A 21,765-nucleotide genomic window follows, 5' to 3' on the forward strand; every position below is an offset into this window, starting at 1 on the left:
GCAGGCAGACATGGTGCTGGAGAAATAGCTGAGAGTCCTACATCCTGATCTGTAAGACACACAGAAGCAGAGAGACTGGGCCTGGCATGGCCTTTGAAACCTTAAAGCCCACCCCCAGTGACACACTTCCTCCCACAAGGCCACACCTCGTAATCTCCTAGTCCTTTTCAAATAGTCCAACTCCCTGATGACTAAGCATTCATATATATGAGCCTGTGGGGGACATTCTTATTCAAACCACCATAGATGTGTATCCCTGGAGCTCACTGGCCCTCAGGCCTCACCTCATTGATGAATTCCAGGCCAGTGAGACATCCTGTCTCAATAAACAAGGCAGACAGCACCTGAAGAATGACACCTGAGGCTGACATCACACACACACACACACACACACACACACACACACACACACACACACACTGTAAAGGGCTATAATGTTACTACTTGTAATCTAAAATATGCATACTAGGTATTGATTCCTAACGTTTAACAAGTCTGCTATATGTATCTAATGACACACTGATGGTGGGATATAATCAATGCAATTATGGAAGACTACTTGAAAGTCTGTAAACACGAAAATGACACTTCAGGTGCCTCACCTGAAGAGATGTGTATATATGTGCTAAAAGGCAGCTTGCAGGATGATTCAGATTTAGGATGTTCACTGAGTGTTACTGATGATGAAAAAAAAGAGAGAGACCAGCATTCCCTGGGTGCAAAATGTTAAATAACCATAATATATTCATATAGTGGAATACTCTACATAAATTAAAATAGATTAATTATATATGTATATATTAAGATATGTGACTCTCAAAAACACAATTTCAAGTGATTAAAGCAAGATGCAAAAGATATATGCAGAAAATTCACAACTGTGTGCTTTAGAAATGAAAGGTATGGCTGTTTGTATCCTATTTGTGGTGCATACAGATGTCCAAAAGGACAAACACACACACAGGAATAATACACACCAACCTCAGATGATCATCATCTCTGAGAAGACGGAGGATGAGAGAGAAAGTAGGAGGAATGGAGCCTCATCTCTTCTGTATTCATATCTGCACAGCAAAATCTAAATTTTAAAGAGGAAGAAGTAGAGGAAGCATTCATTTGACAAGCTATAAAAAGAACACCTCTCATTTTTAAGCTGGTTTTCTGAGTTATCATTTACATACCACAAGATTCAGCCTTTTCTACATATACAGTTTGATGAGTGTTAGCAAACAAGTACAGTTGTGTAACCACTAGTATAGTGGGAAAGCATGTCTACTGCCCAGAGAAGTTCCCTCACCTCCCTCTGTGGCCAATCGCTCTTCCTTATCACTAGCGCCCCTCTATAGTCATCTGTCCTGTAGTTTCCAATCCCAGTGAAACACCTCCACAATGCCACCTAAATGGACTAAATGGCATTGGCATGTTAGCCTATTGTTCTTACATATCACTTAGCACAATGCTTCTGAGACTCATCGACATATTTATATGTTGTCCTAGACAGGGTTTCTATTGCTGCGATGAAACACTATAACTAAAAAGCAAGTTGGGAGGTGTAGTAGTTTGAATGTAATTGGTCTCCCATAAGCTCATAGGGAATGGCACTATTATTATATTAAGTATGGCCTTGTTGGAGGAAGTATGTCACTGTGAGGTGGGTTTTGTGGGCTTCTATGCTCAAGCTATGCCTAGTTCAGTTCACTTCCTGTTGCCTGCAGGTCAAGATATAGGACTCTCAGCTCCTTGTCCAGCAACATGTCTGCCTGCACACCACCATGTCCTGCCATAATGATAATGGACTAAACCTCTGAAACTGTAAGCCAACCCCAATTAAATGATAAGAGTTGCTGTACTCATGTGCCTCTTCACAGCAATAGAAACCCTAAGACAAGAGAAAAGGGATTATTTGGCTTATATTTCCATATTGTAGTCTGTTATTTGTTGTCTTTTACTCTTTTTTTGGGGGGGTGGGGTGCTGCCCAACTCCCAAATAAATCACACACTTTTTTTTTTCTTTTTTTTTCCCCTGGAGCTGAGGACCAAACCCAGGGCCTTGTGCTTGCTAAGCAAGTGCTCTACCACTGAGTTAAATCCCCAACCCCAGAGTCTTATTCTTAATTATGAATGCTCAGCCTTAGGTTGACTGGTTTCTTGCCAGCTTTCTTTAAATTATCCCATCTACCTTTTGCCTCTGGGCTTTTCCTGTTCTCTTATTTCTGTAAATCTTACTCTTACTCCATGGCTTGCTGTGTAGCTGGGTAGCTGGCCCCTAAAGTCCTCCTCCTCCTCTGGCTGCTGCTTCTTTTTCCCCATATTTCTCCTATATATTCTCTCTGCCTGCCAGACCTGCCTATCCTTTCTTCTGACTTGCTATTGGCCATTCAGCTCTTTTATTAAACCAATCAGGTGTTTTAAACAGACACAGTAACACAGCTTCACAGAGTTAAACAAACACAACATAAACAAAAGTAACACACCTTAAAATAATATTCTACAAGAGTAGCCTGTCTTGAAGGAAGCCAAGACAGGAACTCAAGCAGGGCAGGAACCTTGATGGAGGAGCTGATACAAAGGCCATGAAGGAGTGCTGCTTACTGGCTTGTTCCCATGGCTTGCTCAGCCTGCTTTCTTACAGAACCCAGGACCATGTGCCCAAGGGTGACACTGCCCACAATAGGCTTGGCCCTTCCCCATTAATCACTAATTAAGAAAATGCCCTACAGATTTGCCTCCAGACAGATATTATGGAAGCATTTTCTTAATTGAGGCTCCCTCCTCTGATGACTTTTTGTGTCAAGTAGACATAAAACTATCCAGTATTCACAATTTATTCTCTTTTGTTAGTAGAATTCCATTGTCTAGAGGTACCACAATGCTCTTATCTATTTACATACTGATGGACTTTGAGTTGTGTCTTAGTTTAGGCTCTATACATAAAACTGCTATAGTGGGATATGGAGGTTTAAGTCTGTAATTCCAACACCCTAGAGATTGTGGTAGGATAACTTTTAAGTTCCAGGTCAGCAGTCACACAATCACAATACATGCAGAACAGGCCTTTGTCAAAGTTCAATATCTTTTCATAATAAAAGCCCTGAAGAAAGTAGCAAGAGAAAAAATATACCTCAACATAATAAAGACTATGTATGACAAATGTATGCCAACATTATACTAAATGGAAGAACAACTCAAAACATTCCCTGTAAAATCAGGAACCAGACAAGAGTGTCCACTCTGATCACTCTTATTCAATACAGTGTTCTGGGTCTTAGCTAGAGAAATAAGGCAATAATAATAATAATAATAATAATAATAATAATAATAATAAATATCTACAAATAAGAAAGGAAGTCAATCAATCCCTATTTACACTACCCTATATTGGAACAGGGTCTTCAAATATGTGGTTAAATTAAGGGTCTTGAGATAAAAAGATTATCTAGGACTCTCCAGGTGGGTCATAAATGTAATCCTGTATCTCTTTTAAGATCAGTGGGAGCCAGCTGATGGTGGTGCAAGCCTTTAATCCCAGCATTCGGGAAGCAGAGGCAGGTGGATATCTATGAATTCCAGGTCATCCTGGTCTACAAAGCGAGTCCCAAGAAAGCCAGAGCTACAGAGAAACCCTGTTTGGAGGGGAAAAAAAAAGGTGGGAAATCTGTCACGCACAGAGGAAAAGGCAAGAAGAGTAGGGAGCAAAGTAACATTTGAAGGTGCTGGTCTTGAAGATTGAAACGATATGGCCACAATCCAATGAGTGCCCCTGGCCACTGGGTATGAGAAGAATCAAAGAACTGATTCTCCCCAAAAGGAGCATTTGATTCCCCAGAAGGAGCTTAGCCCAGTCAATATCCTGATTTTAGTCCAATAATACTGAATTTCAACCTCTGCCTTCTAGAAATGTGATGAATAAACCCATTGTGGTAAACCACTGTGTGTGGTATCTTATTACCGCAGCTTCAAGAAGGTAACATGAGCCCCCATGAATTCTACTTAGTGACAGTTATGGTGTCCATCTACAACCCTCTTTATCTTGTGCTATGGTTTGGATATGGCTTGGGAATATCATCCAAGGGTCCATGGGTTGAAGCTTAATCCTCACTGTGAGTTATTAAGAGGGTAGAAAATTAATCCAACATGGCATTTAGAGATGGGGCCTTTGGAAGGTAATTAGTATTAAATAAGCCATGGGGTGGAGCCACCATGAATGCTGGTGGTTTCATTTAAGAGAGAGACAAGGGAAGACACATACATGTTCCCTATCTCTTGCCGTGAGCAGTTCTGTGCTACCTTAAGATTCTGCAAGCCAGAGGACTATCGCCAGGAGCACAGAAGCACTTGCTGTGTGGGCCAGACACCTGAATCTCCAGAACCCAGAACCAGCACAAAAACTGGATGCAGTAGCACAAATCTGCAACACCAAAGTACCACCACTGGGAGACCAGAGCAGAGAAGGGGCACCTCCGGGGGATCCCAGGCCTGCAGGGAGAGCAGAGAAGGAGCACTCCCGGAGACTCTCAGGCCCGCTAGCCTGCTGTACTCAGCGGTGAATGAGAGTGACCCTGTCTCAGACAAGGTGCAAGGGAAGGAACACCTGAGGTTGTTCCCTGACCTTCAGACATGCACGCAGACGCCCACACTCACACACATGAATGTGCACGCAAACATCGTACACATACCCCAGAAAAGAAAGCTATTGCCTAATGTGGGCCCTCTCCTTCAGAACAGAACCAGGAGCCAAAATAAACCTCTTTCCGACATACCAAATCTGTGGCATTGGTTATTAACAGAAAAAGAACTAATACACCTTGCTGTGCTGTTTTCTGTTTGTTTGTTTTTCACGTTTCTAAGTATTTTCTTTTCTTTTGAGAAATCCTGGGAAATGACCACAAAAGTGCATTACATAAAAAAAAAAAGGGGGGGACTAATTTTCAACAACCTGAAAATTTCAAATTCTAGAATTGCTTGTTTTGAAACTAATTTCCAAACAAGATAGGATAAATAAATAAACAAACCAACGAATGAATGAATAGATAGATAGATAGATAGATAGATAGATAGATAGATAGATAAAAATTGTGAGAAATCACGGATGTTCAAGACCATGCTAAAACAGCTTGCTCTTGTCATGACACTTCAGGACAAGGTAGGTAAGATTTGCTTCACTAAAGTTTTTTGTTTGTTTGTTTACCTGTTAACTGCAATAACACACAACAAAAGCAACAAGAGCCACCTTAAAAACGAAGGGCCTGCTGGGAAAGAGGTCCTCAGATGTGGGTCCTCACTGCACAGCACTGGGCTGGGCTGCCTGGCCCTGCTGCTCCATCTCACAGCCTGTGGGATCGTGGATCACACTTGTCTGGGAGGCCCACTTCCTTGGGAGGGCAGCCACTGAACTCAGAAGAGTGCCTTCTGTGCTTCTCTGCATGTTTCTTTCTGGTCTTGGCTTTGGCCAGGTTCCTCGCTGTCCTCTTTTCGTTCATGGTCTTGCTCTTTATGGGAGGGCCATGTGTTCTTAATCTTTTATTGATACCAGCAAGAGGAGACTTCATCCAGCCCATCGGTCCCATTGTCCCTGCTCTGGATTTCCCATGCTTTGCCTCCTTTAGCAAGTCTTCTAAGGCTTTGCTCTCCAGCTCCTGATCCTCTTCCATGGGATGGGGGCAGGGGAGCTCCAGGAAATCCTCAGGTGGCACCAGGGAAAAAGAGGTTCTTCTACATATCCGGACAGATGCAGGGCAAAGGAGGAAGAAACCACCAACCACCTTGCTGTATCTTTTTTTTTTCTGGAGCTGAGGACCGAACCCAGGGCCTTTGCACTTGCTAGGCAAGCACTCTACCACTGAGCTAAATCCCCAACACTTGCTGTGTTTTAAGAAAGTTTTTTTTTTTTTCCAGACATAATAGAGCACACCTTTAATCCCAGCACTCAGGAGGCAGAGGCAGGTGGGTCTCTGTGATCCTAAGGCCACCCTGGTCTACAGAGTGAGTTCCATGTAAGCCAGGTCTACATTGGGAGACTTTGTCTTTAAAATAAATTAATTAATTAATAAATAAAGGTAGGAAGGAAAAAAGGATGTAAGGAAGGAAGATTTGTTGTGATTTATAAATGTTCACAAAACATATGAATAACATAAATCAGCAGAGATGGCTCACCAGTTGTGAACACACACTACTCTTGGAGAGGACTCAAATTCAGTTCCCATCCCCCATGTCAGGTGGATCACAACCACCTACAATTTCAGCCCCATGTTATATGACATCCTCTGCTGGCCTCCACTGTTACCTGCCCTCATGTGAACATAGCTACACAGACACATACCCAGATATACACACAATTAAAAACAAACTTTTTAAAATATAGCAAATCAGTTAAAATGATTTTTTAAAAGACATACAAAGTAGAAACAACAACGAGCTTTATATGACTACAAGAGGCCCTCCATATTCATGGGTTTTCCATCCATAGACTCACTTAATCATAGATCAATAATGTTTAAGGGCGAGTGGGGGAGGGAATACTTGTATCTGTAGTAAATGTGAACAGACTTTTTTCTTGTCAATATTCCCTTACCAATATAGTATAACAACTATTCACGTATCTTTTACATTGTATGAGATATTATAACTAATCTAAAAATAATTTAAAGTATATTATAAGCTGTGCATATATTATATGCAAATATCAATCTATGAGTTGAGCACTCATAGATTGTGATGTCCATGACATGTCCTGGAACCAACTCCTCATATATAGTGAAGATACACTTAGAATATTTCATGCCATGAGTCAATTACAAATTTGGCCTTAAAGCTAACAGCAAATACAGAAAGGAGTTTGTACCAGTTAGTTTTTATCAACTTGATGTAAACAAGGGTTACCCAGGAAGAGGTCATTTTAATTGAGTAATTCCCTACAACAGATTGGTCTGGGGACATGTCTATGGGATGTTTTCTTGATTAATAATTAATGGGAAAGGGCCAAGCCTCCTGTAGGCTTGTGTCATTCCTGGGCAGGTGGTCCTGGGTTGTAGAAGAAAGACATGGGAGCAAGCCAGTGAGCAGTGTTCCTCCAGGATCTCTGCTTCAGTTCCCGCCCTGAGTCCCTGTTTTGGTCTCCCTGGATGATGGATTGTAAGTGGCAAGCCAAATAAACTTTGCTCCCCAAGTAGTTTTTGGTCAGTGTTTCATCACAGCAACACAGAGGCAAACTAGAATAGAAGTCTTCTCATTTATAAAACTTAAGAGGGCATTGGTTAAAAACAACCCAAATCTACAAAGAACAGAAAGCACAAGGTGAAATTTCCCCAAGGACTGCTACTGCCCAGGACACTGTGGGGTAGGTGACTGTAGTTATGCATAGGATTTTAATAGCTTCGTTATAAATGTTTATAAGATTGCTTATGATAGCATAGGTTGATAACATTAAAATTGGCAAACACAAATTCTATAGGAGTGAAGACAATGTCAACTGAATACCCTCTAGATACAGAACTCACTGCTGACTTGCCTTAATTCTAAAATCTATTTTAGTGTATTTATGTAAGGCCTTGATTAATGCTCAGAAAATAAGTACTCATTTCTCAATCAAACTATCAAGCCTCCAGTAAGGCTGTACAGAAATCCCTCTAAAATGTGGCTTCATTGAAAGGAGATTTTGCAAGGAGTGAAATACTTCGTGTTTCTGTTGTCAATGAGATTTAGGTAACTAAATTATGGGAGGGGGTCTCTCAGTTCTTGTCTTTTCATGGAAATTTCAGTGGAGATACACAGTTTAGCAGTTTACTTAACAAAGCAAGCAAAGATTCCAAGGAGTGAGCCGTCCCAAAGAGAAAGGGAACACTGCAGTATATTCTGCATTATAATTTTTTTTTTTGTTTTTGTTTTTTGTTTTTTGTTTTTTGAGACAGGGTTTCTCTGTGTAGCTTTGGAGCCTGTCTGGATCTCGCTCTGTAGACCAGGCTGGTCTCAAACTCACAGAGATCCGCTTGGCTCTGCCTCCAGAGTGCTGGGATTAAAGGCGTGTGCCATCACCGCCCCGCATCTGTATTGCACTTTTTTAAATTCTTATATTTATGAAGTGGGTGCCATACTGGTAGAGTAAGGTGAAATCATTCACCAAATCATGGTGAATCAGATCACCTCTTTAGCACAATTCTTCCCAGGATCCTGTAGAAAAGCTTATGAATGGAGGCCAAAGCCACAATGAAAATGATAATATAGTGAAGTTACGGTCTTTGGAGCATGCAGACCCTTCACTAGTGCACAGATGGGCAAATATGCCAGTGCCTTAGTTTTTGATATGGTGTGAACAACCTATACGCAGCTCCAAGGACAGTTGGTTATAAAGGGCACTCTGTCAGCAGACATAGATAAAACTACAGTATTCTTGCTCCACATATCTGATTTCCTTTTGAGATTGCCCAAGGTCCCATGACTGATCTCATAACTAGCCACTGGTTAAGACATTTTTCTTGCCCCACAATTAAGACATCTTGCTTTTTTTTTTAAACATGGAGACTTTATCATAAATGTTGGAAGCAGATGTGACAGATGTGTGACTTGGTCTCCTTGTGGGACCCCTAGCAGTGGGAGCGGGGCTGTCCCTGAGGCTTTGGCAGGCTTTTGGGAACCTATTCCTCATACTAGGTTGCTTTACATACTAGGTTGCTTTACGAAGCCTTTATAGGAGAGGAGCTTAGTCCCACCCCAGCTTGATATGCCATGCTTTGTTGACACCCATGGAAAGTCTGCCCCTTCCTGAACAGAAACAGAGGAGGGGTGGATGGAGGTGGGGGCAGAGGGGAGGTGTTGGGAAGGCGATGGGAGGAGAGTCGGGAGGGGGAAATGCGGTCAGGATGTAAAATAAACGCCTGTAATCCCAGCACTCGGGAGGCAGAGGCAGGTGGATCTCTGAGTTCGAGGCCAGCCTGGTTTACAGAGCTAGTCCAGGACAGGCTCCAAAGCTACAGAGAAACCCTGTCTCAGAAAAAAAAAAAAAAAAAAAAAAAGATGTAAAATAAATAAATGAATAAATTTAATTAATAAAAAATACTTTAAAGGGGAAAAAAAAGGTTGGGAGCAGAGTTTTACATGAGCTTGTCCAACTGTACAAAGAGAAGCAGAACTTGGGCTGTCTTCCAAGACACAATTGTCTCCGCGCGGCTGTTGCTGTCTGTCTTCCACCCAACAGCTCCATCACTGCCTCCGGAAGAGAGAAGCACAGCTCCAAAGATAACCCCTGGACTAACAGAAAGGAATTTTCCTAAGAGGGTCAAAAAGACTCCGACCTAGCATCAACTAGTATCTGAGGGGCGCCCAGGGCATAAGCTCGATGAAAAGAAAACGAGGAGGAAGGGAAAATCCTGCACTTATTCAAAGAGCAAGCAGCTTCGGAGGTGAGGGACGCCGCTCTGTGGCCATCCTCAACAAAACGAAGCCTGGAACCCTCCAGCACCTTCCGAGAAAGCCAAGCCTCGCCGACTCTCAGAACCACGCTGGCACACACAGCTCTTCCCACTGGCCCCCGCCCTCGGCGCCCAGCGAGCCGGACCGCTAGGTGTCACCCGAGGCCCCGCCCGCGGGGAACAATAGTAGTTCCGGGTTGTCCGCCGGCTCCGCTCTAGCCACCGAGCTTCCGCCTCTCGCCTGCTCTCCATGGCTGGTTGCAGGCAGGGGGCGGGCTTTCCGGAACGCGCGCGGGCAAGGTCAGACGCAGGTAAGGCGCGCGGACGGTGGGGGTCGCCGCAGGGGGCGGCGGCGCTGCTGGGCCACCCCGGTCGCTAGCCCGGTGGGGTTGCCAGGGTCCAGACGTTCCACGTGTACCCCACAAACACCCCGGCCTTTCCCTGCGTGCCGCGGGGAACTGAACAAACCAAGAATGCACTTCCGCTCTCCCTGTTAGCCCGCCCTCAACAGTTTGGTGGGGGAGGTGCAGGCCGTTTTCACTAGTTTTTAAAAATGCAATTAAGATGACAGTCGGGAAAAATATATGACACCGCTGCAGCTTCCATCACCTGAGGAGGGACCGAACCAGACAGCGGAGAATATGAGTTGTTCATGCTGAACGGAATAAAGTTAATATCTATTCGGTGGCGTTCATGCCCTGTGACCCAGTAAAATAATTGGTACCGATTTTAAATGCTCGTCCTGATTAGGTTGCTCCCCAGTAACAACACGTGTGCATTCCTGGGGTCGCGATTGGACACGCACCATGCCTTCAGTTTTGCCTCAGTCTCACAATTCAGGGAGATATGACTGTCATTTGGTCAGAGTATAGAGGCAGATGAGGAGGACTATGCCAACATGGCCTTTTATTTGAAAACATAGAAAGGATTCTAGCTACCTTTTCTACATCAAGCGCGGTGCACTCTGCACTCTGTTTTGAGGAACTGAAGAAAGCTTCCTCCCCGGAAAATACACAGTGCACATCTCATTCAAGTGATTTACGAAGTGATTGGCAGCAGCGTCAGTCAACATTAACTCCACCTTCATCTTCACCTTTCTAAAAGAAAAAGTAAACCTAATCCAAAGCCAGGTACTGAACTAGAATTGATCTTTTTAATCGAATCTAGAAGCTGGGGAAATGGTGCTGTGGGTAAAGTGTGTACCGTGCAAGCATGGGTACTTGAGTTTGATCCCCAGTACCCACGTTTAAAAAAACAAAAAACAAAACTCATTTACCGGGGAGGCTGAGATAGGAGGGTCCCCTGAACCCATTCTTCAGCCAATCCAGCCCAGTCCATGAGCTTTATTTAGGTACAATGAAAAAGACCTAGTCTCAGAAAATAAGGTAGAGAGCAATTGGATACCTGTTGTTAACCACTGACCTGCACATGTACCTGCAAACACTCTAAAAAAATATAAATCCACCAGAAAGATAAGAAACTTGCCTTTTTTATGCCAAAGAAAAAAGATAAAGGAATTCTGGATTTTAAGACATGGACTTAATGTGTTTTGCTTGATATATTTAAGTAGTTTGATTTTGCTTCTCATTTTCAACAATTATTTTCTCCATAACGTACTTTTATTTCATTCACTTTTAAAGAAACATAACTATTCAAAGGGACTAATTTGGGGGACTGGAGAGATGGCGCAGCAGTTAATAGTGCATATTACTCTAGCAGAGGACCCAGGTTGAGTTCCTAGTACCTATGTCAGGTGGCTCACAACCACCTATAACACGGTTCTAGGGCAGTAGTTCTCAACCTGTGAGTTGTGAGCCCTTGGGGTTCACATATCAGATACTCACATTACAATTCATAACAGTAGCAAAATTACAGTTATGAAGTAGCAACTAAATGTTATGGTTTGGGGTCACCACAACATGAAGAACTGTATTAGAGGGTAGAAGCGTTAGGAAGGATGAGAACCGCTGCTCTAGGGGATCCAACACCATCTTGCCTCCTCAGGCACTGCACTCACATGCACTTACATAGATCCACCCACACATAAATGTTTAAAAATTAAATTTTTTCACTATTATGCAACTCCTAGGATAATTTTATATGAATTAAAATCTAATTGACATGTAAATTATGTGACTTAATGTAATTTTTTAAAGTTATATTCTTTTCTTTCCTAAAATTGAAATCCTTTAAGAAAGCAAGCTAGCCAGGCAGCAGTGGCACATTCCTTTAATCCCAGCACTCAGGAGGCAGAGCCAGGGGGATCTCTGTGAGTTCGAGGCCAGGCCAGCCTGCTACAGGGCGAGATCCAGGACAGAAACCAAAACTACACAGAGAAACCCTATCTAAAAAAAAGGAAAGAAAGCTTGCTAAGATCATGAGAAACCCTAATTCTTAACTTTATTTTACATGTATTTGTGTGTGTGCACAGGCATGCCTAAGTGAGAAGACATCTTAGGGGAGTCAGTTCTCCTTCCACCATGTGAGCTCCAGGGTTCCAACTCAGCTCAGGCCTGGTGGCCAGCACCTGAAGCTGCTAGGCCATCTCTCAGGCCCAATTTTTTCTTTCTTTTTTATTTAAAGTTAGAGAAGGGGGAAAAATAGCAATGTGTCAGTCTTAGGACCAGTAGTTACAGAAAATAATCCTTTTTAGCCTGTGTTTTTGTTTTGATACAAGGTCTCACCATGTAGCCTTGGCTGACCTAAAACTCTACTTAGAACATGCTGGCCTTGAACTCACAGAGATTCACCTGCCTGTGCTTCCAAGTGCTGGGTTTCAAAGCCACCCCTGGCCTGTGTTGGTTTATGTGTGTGTGTGTGTGTGTGTGTGTGTGTGTGTGTGTGTGTGTGTGTGTGTTTTTCTTGGCTTGTACATTTCTAGTACCAGTAAGATGGCTGGATGGATAAAGATGCTGCAGTCAAGCCTAATGACCTGAGTAAAATATCAGGCACTCATGTGACGGGAGGACATTGTCCTCTTACCTCCACGTGTGTCGTGTAGCACATGTGTGCCCACATACATACATACACCATGGCACAAAGTAAATGGATGCAATTTTTAAAGCTTCTTCTTCTTTTTACAAAGCACATCCTTTGTTTAATAATTTTTTTAACCGGTTTTCTCTGTCATTTACTCTGACGTGTGTCTGTGCTGTGGAAGGAAATTAAAGCCATGGTGCTGGAAGTGTGGCTGAGTCAGGGACTCATGTCTTTCTTTGTCATAAAGACCTCGTCATTTTAAGATGTGGGTTTTGTTGTCTGTGTTGCCATGGGTTCTAATGTGATCTTAATACTGGTTATATATCCCACCTGTCTGCTACATTACAAAGTGAGTATGGCATTATCTTAGCATCCTGTGATGGCTTTGGCTGTTCCTAGAGAGTCCCTTCCTCTCTTTCCTATCTGTCAGGTTACCAAGGTGCTGGTTGCCCCACCGCCCTCATCAGGCTTTATAAATGAAGGCATCATTTCAGGTAACAAACACACACAGTTACACCTGAAATTTTACCAAGTGTACCTGTGTGTGCTTGTGCACTCTCTCAGATGAGGACAAGAAATCAACAAATGTGTCTGTGTGAACACTGAATGCCAAGCTTTCAAAGAGGTTTAGGGCTGTTCCTTTTTTGAGTTACCGTTTACTGAGTATCACTTCCCTACTTCTCACAACATTCCTCCAACCTTTCTTTTCAGAGAAAAGGGGAAGTCAGATTTAGACAGGCAAAGTTCAGAAGAGACCACATGATGGGGGCAGGGTGCAAGGCCAGGTCTCACCCAGTAGCCTCTATTTAAAAATAAAATGATTGGGAATTCAGGATGTATTTTCCTTTAAATGCTATTAGCGAAATGATAGTTCCCAGCCTGCTTTAAAGTATCTCCGGAAATTTTGTGCAAGTACTTTGGAAACCTATTCTGATACTATACTGGTAATTAAGAGGGCAAAATGAAAAGAGGGCAGAAACCATGTGTTTGTTTTAAACTTGTGTTTAAGAAAAAAAGCACACATAGAAACATGGCTGCTTCTGAAGACTTCTGGACATCTGCAAGGCCCAGGGAGGGTTGTGACACTGGTCATTATTGTCTACTTAGATGTTAAACGGGTAATGACATTTTTTCCCCTGATAAAAATGAAACCTCATTTCTATAGCACCAGCCCAAGCCTGTCTACAGCCACACGGCCCAACAAGAGATGGCAGAGAAGTGTGTAAAAAAGGAAGAGCAAGGAAAGCTAAGTGAACCCCAGATTCAGTTGAATGAGACTCCCAGTCTGACTCTTCTCCCCTTGCTAGCCTTTGGGTGGCACTGCTGGCCCAAGATCATCTAGTTGGCGTTCAAGGTGGTAAATGGTTTGAGGCTGACATTCTACAGTTGGTTTGAGGTCAACCTCTGTTCTGTCTCTGGATGTTGAAATAGCATTAGGACTTTCTCAAATAAACTGAGTTTATTTCTTGTGAACACTGTTTTGAAATTTTATCAGGTGTCCTGCCCCTCGTCTTGTCTTTGAGCAGGTGTGTGGGACCTCTTTGCAGGTGGCAGTCAGTTTTATTGGCATCTTATTTCCTCCCACACTCTCCTGGCATTTTCATTTTTGAGGTATTAGTTTGCTGGAACCAGACTTTGCTTTGCAGGAGTAATGTGCAAAGCTCTGAGGAGCTGTTCTGTTTTAGCACCCTTCTTGGGAGGTTGTGGTATAGTTCTCCCATTAGTTTTTCCAGATCGATTTATGCCTTTTTATGTTTAAAAGCCAGCTCCTTTTCCTCTTAGCCAACCTATCCCCCAAATAGTCTCTTAACCAGCAAGGATTCTCATCTTAGCATGGAAATTTCACATAAATTGGTATATTCTGCAACCAATAATAGCCCATCTATCTAACCTAGAATGAGATGGCATAGTTACTCTACCAGAAGCATTATTTTTATTGGTGGTGGTAAATATTTTTTACTTTTTATGTCTGTGTCTGTGAATCCATGCCATTTAAGTGTGGTGTCCACAGAGGCCAAAAGAAGGCATCATCTCCCATGGCGCTGGAGTTTGAGGCAGTTGTGAGCAGTCCAACATGGGTGCTATGAACTGAACTATCCTCTGGAAGAGCAGCAAGCTATCTCTCCAGCTCCTAGAAGCATTCTTGATTTTTACATGTCCGTTATATGGGGATTTTTCCCTGTCTATTAGCTATAGTTTTTAATGCCCTAGTTATTATGTCTGTTTCAGCATTCTGTACCTCTCAAGAAAAAGTTACTTTGAGCTGGTTTGCATTAAGGCTGATAAATAGCATCCTAATTCCTAGGTGACTTTTGTTCATAGATAACAGATCATTTGAGCTGATGATCCTTATTTGAGCTGTTGAATTTTGTTTCTATAGAACTACTGTCTGTTTTTCCCAAATGGCTTTCAGTTGCTAGGCAGAATTCAATCCAGTAACCTAGAGGCCAAATGACCTCATAACTCATTAGCAGTTCTCAGAGCCATCTGGTGCCCTTGAGGAGAACAGTGTTCAAAGGACTGATAATAAAGACAACAGCATAATTACTTCTCTGCCATGATTACACCTTTAGATGGCAAGCAGTCAGCATATTTATGTGCAGATTGCTCGGGTGGTTGTTTCTAGAGGTGTAATAACTGTGCTGTAGCAGAATAACTTGTTTCCCTGCCCCTTCATCCAGCTTGCAAATAAGTAAACTTGACGACAAGTAGATAACGTATTGAATCACAAATTGTAAGAAAGGTGATACACCAAAGGAACAGTGCAGTAACAAAATACAAAACCACCAGTGTGGGGAAAGAAGTAGCTGTGGAGTAGATAAGTCACAACTCCAGGGCAGAGCTTGCCAAAGGTACACAGTAATTCTCGGGTGGCTTGCTGGATTTCACTTTTTACAATATTTACTAGATAAATGCAGAATTTCTCACGCTCACCTATTAATCTCCTTTTCTGTAGGGAATCTTGTTCCTCACTGCTTAAGACATGGCTTCACTTTCAGAATATGCACTGCGTATGTCTCGTCTGAGTGCCCGGATCTTTGGTGAAGTGGCCAGGCCTACTGATTCAAAGTCCATGAAAGTGGTGAATATATTCAGTGAACAGCCCTTGGCCAAAAAGAAAGAGACTTATGACTGGTATCCAAATCACAACACGTATTTTGCGCTCATGGGCACACTCCGTTTCCTTGGCCTTTACAGGTGAGGAGAGGAAAAAAGTCAGGGTTTTGTGAGAGGTGGTGTTAACAGATCAGCAAAGGAAAACAGTTAGTGGGTCTCTCCCTACAGTTTTGTGGCTCTTATGAGAGAGTCTAGGTACAGTGTGTAGGGATAGGTGCTCTTTCAAAATTGCCTTGATTCATAAACAAGCAAGCAAACAAAAATATAGCTTGCTGCAATTATGTCTAAAGCATAACCTGCATCAAATTGTACTGAGCTATTGTTCACTAATTTAAGGGTGCTCTAAAAAGGATGGGGGTAGGGAGTGGGCCAAAATGATGAGGAATCAACCCCCACAGCAGCATGATTGCTGGAGCAGCTGGTTCTTGGTACAGATGAACAGAAGCCTGCCCCACACCTGAGCCGCCTTCCTTGCTGGCTGTGTAGGAGCCTCCATTCTCCGCTGGTGGCTGTTTTGTTGACATTCTTACTCCTCCCCCTCACTTCCGGCATTTTCATTTTGTGTCTTTGGTATATTAATTTTGATTAGATAAGCTGTAGTTTACTTTTAATGGTAATTTATAAATCACATAACTCTTAATACTGTGTTTTGTATGTTTGATAGGTCTAAGAAGTGAGTGCTTTCCTTGTAGAAAAAAATAAAATAAAATACTAAGAAGACCATTTTTCTTCAAAAAAAAATTGTTAAGAAAACTTCCAAGATAATAAATGCCCCTTACAAAGAATTAAAACAATAAGATTTCATTAAACTGAATTGCATACCATCTTTAAAGTATAACATGTTTTAATTGGACCTAACTATTAACTTGGGACCATTCATTGTAATATAAAATAAATAGCACAGCGTGATACTCATTCTAGAGAGCTAAAGCTTGGTTGGTACATTCATTTCTCCAGCATATTTTTTAAGTCCTTTCCATGTACAGGCATTTAAGATGGACATTAAAGGAACAGCAGTGAACAAAACAAATGGATATTCTAAGTGAATATATTATTAGAGATTACAATGCATGGCCTACTTTTGAGTGTCTGGAATTGCTAGGGACTATCTCCTTTGCCATTAGTCTTGGCAGAAAATAAAACCTAATTTTATTATGACCCAGAATAAAATATCAGAAGCCAGATCCCATGGAAGGTTATAACCCCTAACAAAATCACATTCAAATATTTTAATATGTCTGCTTGATATTGTTCTTCATTTATTTGAAGAACAAAGACCTAGCTATCTGTGGGGACAAGGGAAAAAGTACTAAGCACTTAGTTGTTCATTGAGAAACAAAATTATTTTTATGTGCTTATTCAGTAGTTGTGGTAAATGATGCCTCCAGTGCATGGCCATCTATAGCGGCAGACAGGATAAATGTAGCCATCCCTTCAATAAAGTCTGATGTAAAGTCCTGCAAAAGAGGGAGGGAAATATAATCAACCAAAATAGTTGATTCGCTCAGTTAACAAGCTGCTGTGTTGTGAGCAGCTTTGTAGAGTTTTCTAATAGATGATGGACAGAAACAGGGAGGGAATGAAGAATGAGAAAATGATGTAATAAATAATATGTTTTGTGACAGTGTCAAACATGCTGGGGATGTGGGGAGGAAGAACTAGCTAAGCAGGATCCAGAGTGCTGACAGGGCCTGTGGTGAGCTGGGGATGCTAACAGCCTTAAACAGGGCAGTCAGCGTCAGCCCCATAGAAGAGAGTGAGGTTTAGGCTGAGGCTTGTGGGTTGTGAGTGAACCTGGTGAGACCTGGGGTAGAGCCTGTGGGACAGAGGCAGGAGTGAGCAAAGGCCGCTCTTCCTGAGGCTGGGTGTGCCTGCAATGGCCCAGGCACAGTCCGGGCTGAGATGGGGCAGGACACTGGGGCTGGTGAGTGCTGTGCTGAAGAACAGGGCTTTTGCCCTGGGCAACAGAGTTTCAAGAACATGATCTGACATCTATTTTAGATGAATTATTATGGTTATGTTGAAAACTAGTTGTCAATCATAGCTAATCTCCAAGAGGTCTGTACTGTATTGTCCAACATGTTCATGGAATGAGATATCAAATTCTTTAAAATCAATCTTTTAAAAAAAAATAGATTTCTGGACCCAGAAAGCATCCCTTTTTATTTATTTAGTCCATTTTATGAAATCCATTAAATAATGTATATTCAATCGATAAGCCATTGTTGCTGCCTGTTACAGGCGAGGAAAGTTCAGCACTCCTGTCTCACGGAGCTGTGTTTTAAAGCCAGGTTTACATGGGTTCCAGGCTTGCTTGTTTAAGCACTTTCTTTGGGTATTTAGTTAATACATAGCCATCTCTACCTTCTGCACTGTCCACATGTATAATCCGTCCTGGCTGCTCTGACTCCTACAAGGCCTGTCTTGATTTGCATTCCCAACAGTCTTCTTGTGTGAGGCATTCACTGCCATGCAGACTCTTCTGGAGAACTGCCTGGTTTTAGTAGACACTAATTCTTAGGGCAATCAGAATCTCTGTGCAGGTACTGAAAATTATACTCAAGTTTTGTTTTGTTTTGTTTTTTGAGACAGAGTTTCTCTGTGTAGCCTTGGCTGACCTGGAATTCACTCTATAGACCAGGCTAGCCTCAAACTCACAAAGATCCACCTGCTGTTGTCCAAGTTTTTAGTTTTTTTTCATTACTGGGAATCTAACCCAAGGTGTTTAGCCTTAATACAGGGAAATGTTGGGTGGTGTATCTCAGTTCCATAGGTTTACCTGGGCTCACCTGGAAGTTTACTACTCTTTGTGGTATTGTGTCTGTGAAGGAAGATTGACATCTGAATTCTTACAACCTAACCAGTCTATATGTTGGGTATACTTTCTGTTCACCAAACTAAGCACATGCCCTGAAAAGCACAGCCTAAGAGGACAGCTTGAGATTGGTACTTCTCCTGTGTGATAAACATAGCTGGTTGATTTTTTTTTTCTTTCTCCTCCTTCATCCAGAGATGAGCATCAGGATTTTATGGATGAGCAAAGACGTCTAAAGAAGCTCCGTGGAAAGGGGAAACCAGGGAAAGGAGAAGGGAAAAGGGCTACAAAGAAGAAGTAGTATCAGCTCACTAAGGAAGAAAATTCCTTCTTCAGTGACCAAGGAAGTGTGTCTCATTAACTTTTCACATATTAGAGGAAGGTGGCCTTCCTCAATCGACATCAACCCATGTTTGCATCCACTTCACTTAAGCTGTGGCTGGTTTCTTGAAGATATTTACATTGGTTTTGTAATCTGAAGTTTACCTCCTTCTCTAATGGAATAAATAAACTGTTGTTTAGCGGTTTGTTTAAAGGGAGTGGAATATTGCGGTTGGAGCTGGGGGAACTCCCTAAATAGCATCCTGTACTCTCCTTATTCCTCCATTACTTCCCCACCCAGCCCTAACCTTTTGGCCATTCAGCCTTTGTCTTCACCTTCAGGCTTACTATTTTGAAGGTGCCTCAATGAGCTTAAAAGCTTTCTGGGAAAGTGGGTATTGAATGCCTAGTGTATACAAGGTACTGGAGCCTTCATAATAGTGTGATAATTTTTACCTCATGGAACTTGAAGTCTTATAGAAGAGTCTAATATAAATACATATATTTAATGCAATTGTAAGTTTTATTTATCTGTAATTGTATTAAATGCTATGAAGAAAACTACTTTTTGAGATGGTGAGTGGGTAGGTAACTGGAAATATTGGCAAACCACATTAAGAAATTTAGAGACCTTCCTAAAGAAAAAAAGAAGTTATATTTAAACTGGAGACAAAGTATAAATAAGAGAAAAAATAACGAGGAAATTGATTGAAATGAAGAAAGATTGAAAAGCCCTAAGGTAAAAAGAAATTCTTGGCCTGGTGGTAGTGGCACACAACTTTAATCCCAGCACTTAGGAGGCAGAAGTAGGTGGATCTCTGGGTTCAAGGCCAGCCTGGTCTACACAGAGAAACCCTGTCTCAAACAAAAAAAAAAAAAAAAAATTCTTGTTCCAAACATTGAGAACAGACCACTGACTGGCTCATGTTTAACCATAAGGACATAGACAGGCCAGGCAAGTTCTGTGATGTGGTAATACTTGGGAAGCTTAAGTAGGACAGCAAATTTGAGGCCAGAGTGGACAAATTAACAAGACCCTGTCTCAAAACAGGAAAAGAAGATGGCATATGTCATGGTAAAGTCCTTTTTAACCTCTTGGTCAAAAAGCAAAGTACAGAGGCAAGAGCAGACACGGCAGCTACTTTAGATAGGATTTTCATTCCCTGAACATTGAGTCCTGGACTAGTAAGAACTGGAGTGCATATGTTTAGACAAATGTTATTTTTAAACATGCATGATCCAGATGGGATGGCTAGTGCTTATATAGCCTGGGGGGTGGTACTTAAAGTGGGGTGATTTGTGTCTGATAGAATTGAACTCAAACAGAAGGTTCAGAATCCATTCATTTACCGCATTCTACTGAGTACCTGCCATATGCCTGGCTCATAATAGTTGTGAGGTGGTAGAATGAATAGATATGGTCCCCAAGATTGTGAATTCTGCTGCTGTCACAAAGTAATGCAAGTGCTTAGAGCAAGTGCATCTGGCTGCACCAGGGTAGGCACTGAAGTGGAAAATAGGGAAGCCAGAACTTGGGATAGCTGTGATGACTCTCCAACTTTTTAAGAAGCACCAGGGCTGAAGAGATGGTTCAACAGTTAAGAGTACTTGTTTTATAGAGGACCTGGGTTTAGTTCTCAGCACCCACATGTTAACTCACAACTATCTGTAACTCTAGTTTGAGGGGATTGGATGCCCTCGGGGATCAACAAGTACACATGTGGTGCACATACATACATGCAAGCAAAACACCCATACACATAAAATATTTTTAGAAATTTTAAAGAAGCCCTGAATCAAGAGGAACTAAGAAGACCTAAGAGGATGTTTGCACAGGTAACTACAGTCGATGTTGATCACAGACCTCAGGCAGAAAGCAGAATCTCTCCTGGCTAAATGATGGATGAGCTTCAAGAGTTCAGCCTTAGCAATGGCTGGTCCTGAATCGGTAGTTACCCTAAGGTGGTTTGAATAATGGCCCTGATAGGCTGATATATTTGAATCCTTGGTCACCAAGAAATGAAACAAAGGATTCCAAGGAGTAGGCAGTGTGGCACTGTTGGAGGAAGGGCTAGGCCCAGTTCCCTCTCCCTCAGGCTGCAAATCAGGAGATAGTTCTCAGCTACTGTTCCTGCACCATACATGCCACCATGCTCCCCACCATGATGATGGAATAACCTGAAACTGTCAGCAAGCCACCAGTTAAATGCTTTCTTTCTAAGAGTTGTCTTGGTCATGGTGTCTCCTCAGCAGTGGGACAGTGACTAAGACAACCCCACAGTAGATCAGTGTGCCACTGCCACAAGCTGAAAGCCAAACATAAGCTGGGATTTAGTTCACATTAAACCGCACAAAAACCAACTGTTGGAGTAAACACCTTGCAACTCAAGACAGCCTACAATGGGCTGCTGCAGCCCTGTGGAAGGGTAGGATGGGAAGGAAGAATTAACTAGATGCCACAGGAGGCAATGCGATTCAGAACACCAGTCACCATGGTCTAGTCAGGATACATACAACCAGGGGGAAATAATCAACTTAGACTAACTACACTTAGACTAACTGCATTGCTATCAGTAGATTTCTTGTCAAGACCTAAACTATTTGTGTTTCCCTTCTAATGTTTGGTACTTAGTGTGCATAGAGGATTTTACCATGGATTTGGTACTTAGTGTGCATAGAGGATTTTACCATGGATTCTGGTGTAGTGTAGTAAGAAGGCTGAGTTTTGCGTTCAAAAATTGAGAGGTTAGAATGTGGTTTGCTTACTGTAGCCTTTGGTAGTTTCCTGAACTCTTGGTAAAATCATGGTGATATTGTACTAGATTAGGGGCCTGGAAAGAAGGTTCTCTAGTGAAGAGCACGGGGGGGGGGGGGGGGGGTACCGGCACACACCTTGAATCTCAGCACTTGGGAAGCAGAGACAGATCTCTGAGTTTAGGCCAGTCTGGTCTACATAGTGAGTCTAGGCCTACCAAGGCTATATACAGAGACTCTGTCTCACAAAAAAAAAAAAAAAAAAAAAACCAGCGTACACACACACACACACACACACACACACACACACTCACACACACGTATATATGTATATTTGTATAAGTGTACTGTAATGCTTTTACTTACATTGCATCT

General features: G+C 42.2%; 1 protein-coding gene across 1 annotated transcript; it reads left to right on the forward strand.

Annotated features, from left to right (window-relative positions):
- The first annotated feature begins 9,633 nt into the window (after positions 1 to 9,633).
- On the forward strand, positions 9,634 to 19,150 carry Mrps33 (mitochondrial ribosomal protein S33). The gene is made up of 3 exons (XM_036180323.1): positions 9,634 to 9,715; positions 15,340 to 15,581; positions 18,511 to 19,150. The coding sequence occupies exons 2-3, from the start codon at positions 15,367 to 15,369 to the stop codon at positions 18,614 to 18,616; spliced, it is 321 nt and encodes a 106-aa protein (XP_036036216.1). The 5' UTR covers positions 9,634 to 9,715; positions 15,340 to 15,366; the 3' UTR covers positions 18,617 to 19,150.
- The last annotated feature ends 2,615 nt before the right edge of the window (positions 19,151 to 21,765 follow it).

Source organism: Onychomys torridus, chromosome 3 (genome assembly GCF_903995425.1).
Source record: "Onychomys torridus chromosome 3, mOncTor1.1, whole genome shotgun sequence".
NCBI lineage: Eukaryota > Metazoa > Chordata > Mammalia > Rodentia > Cricetidae > Onychomys > Onychomys torridus.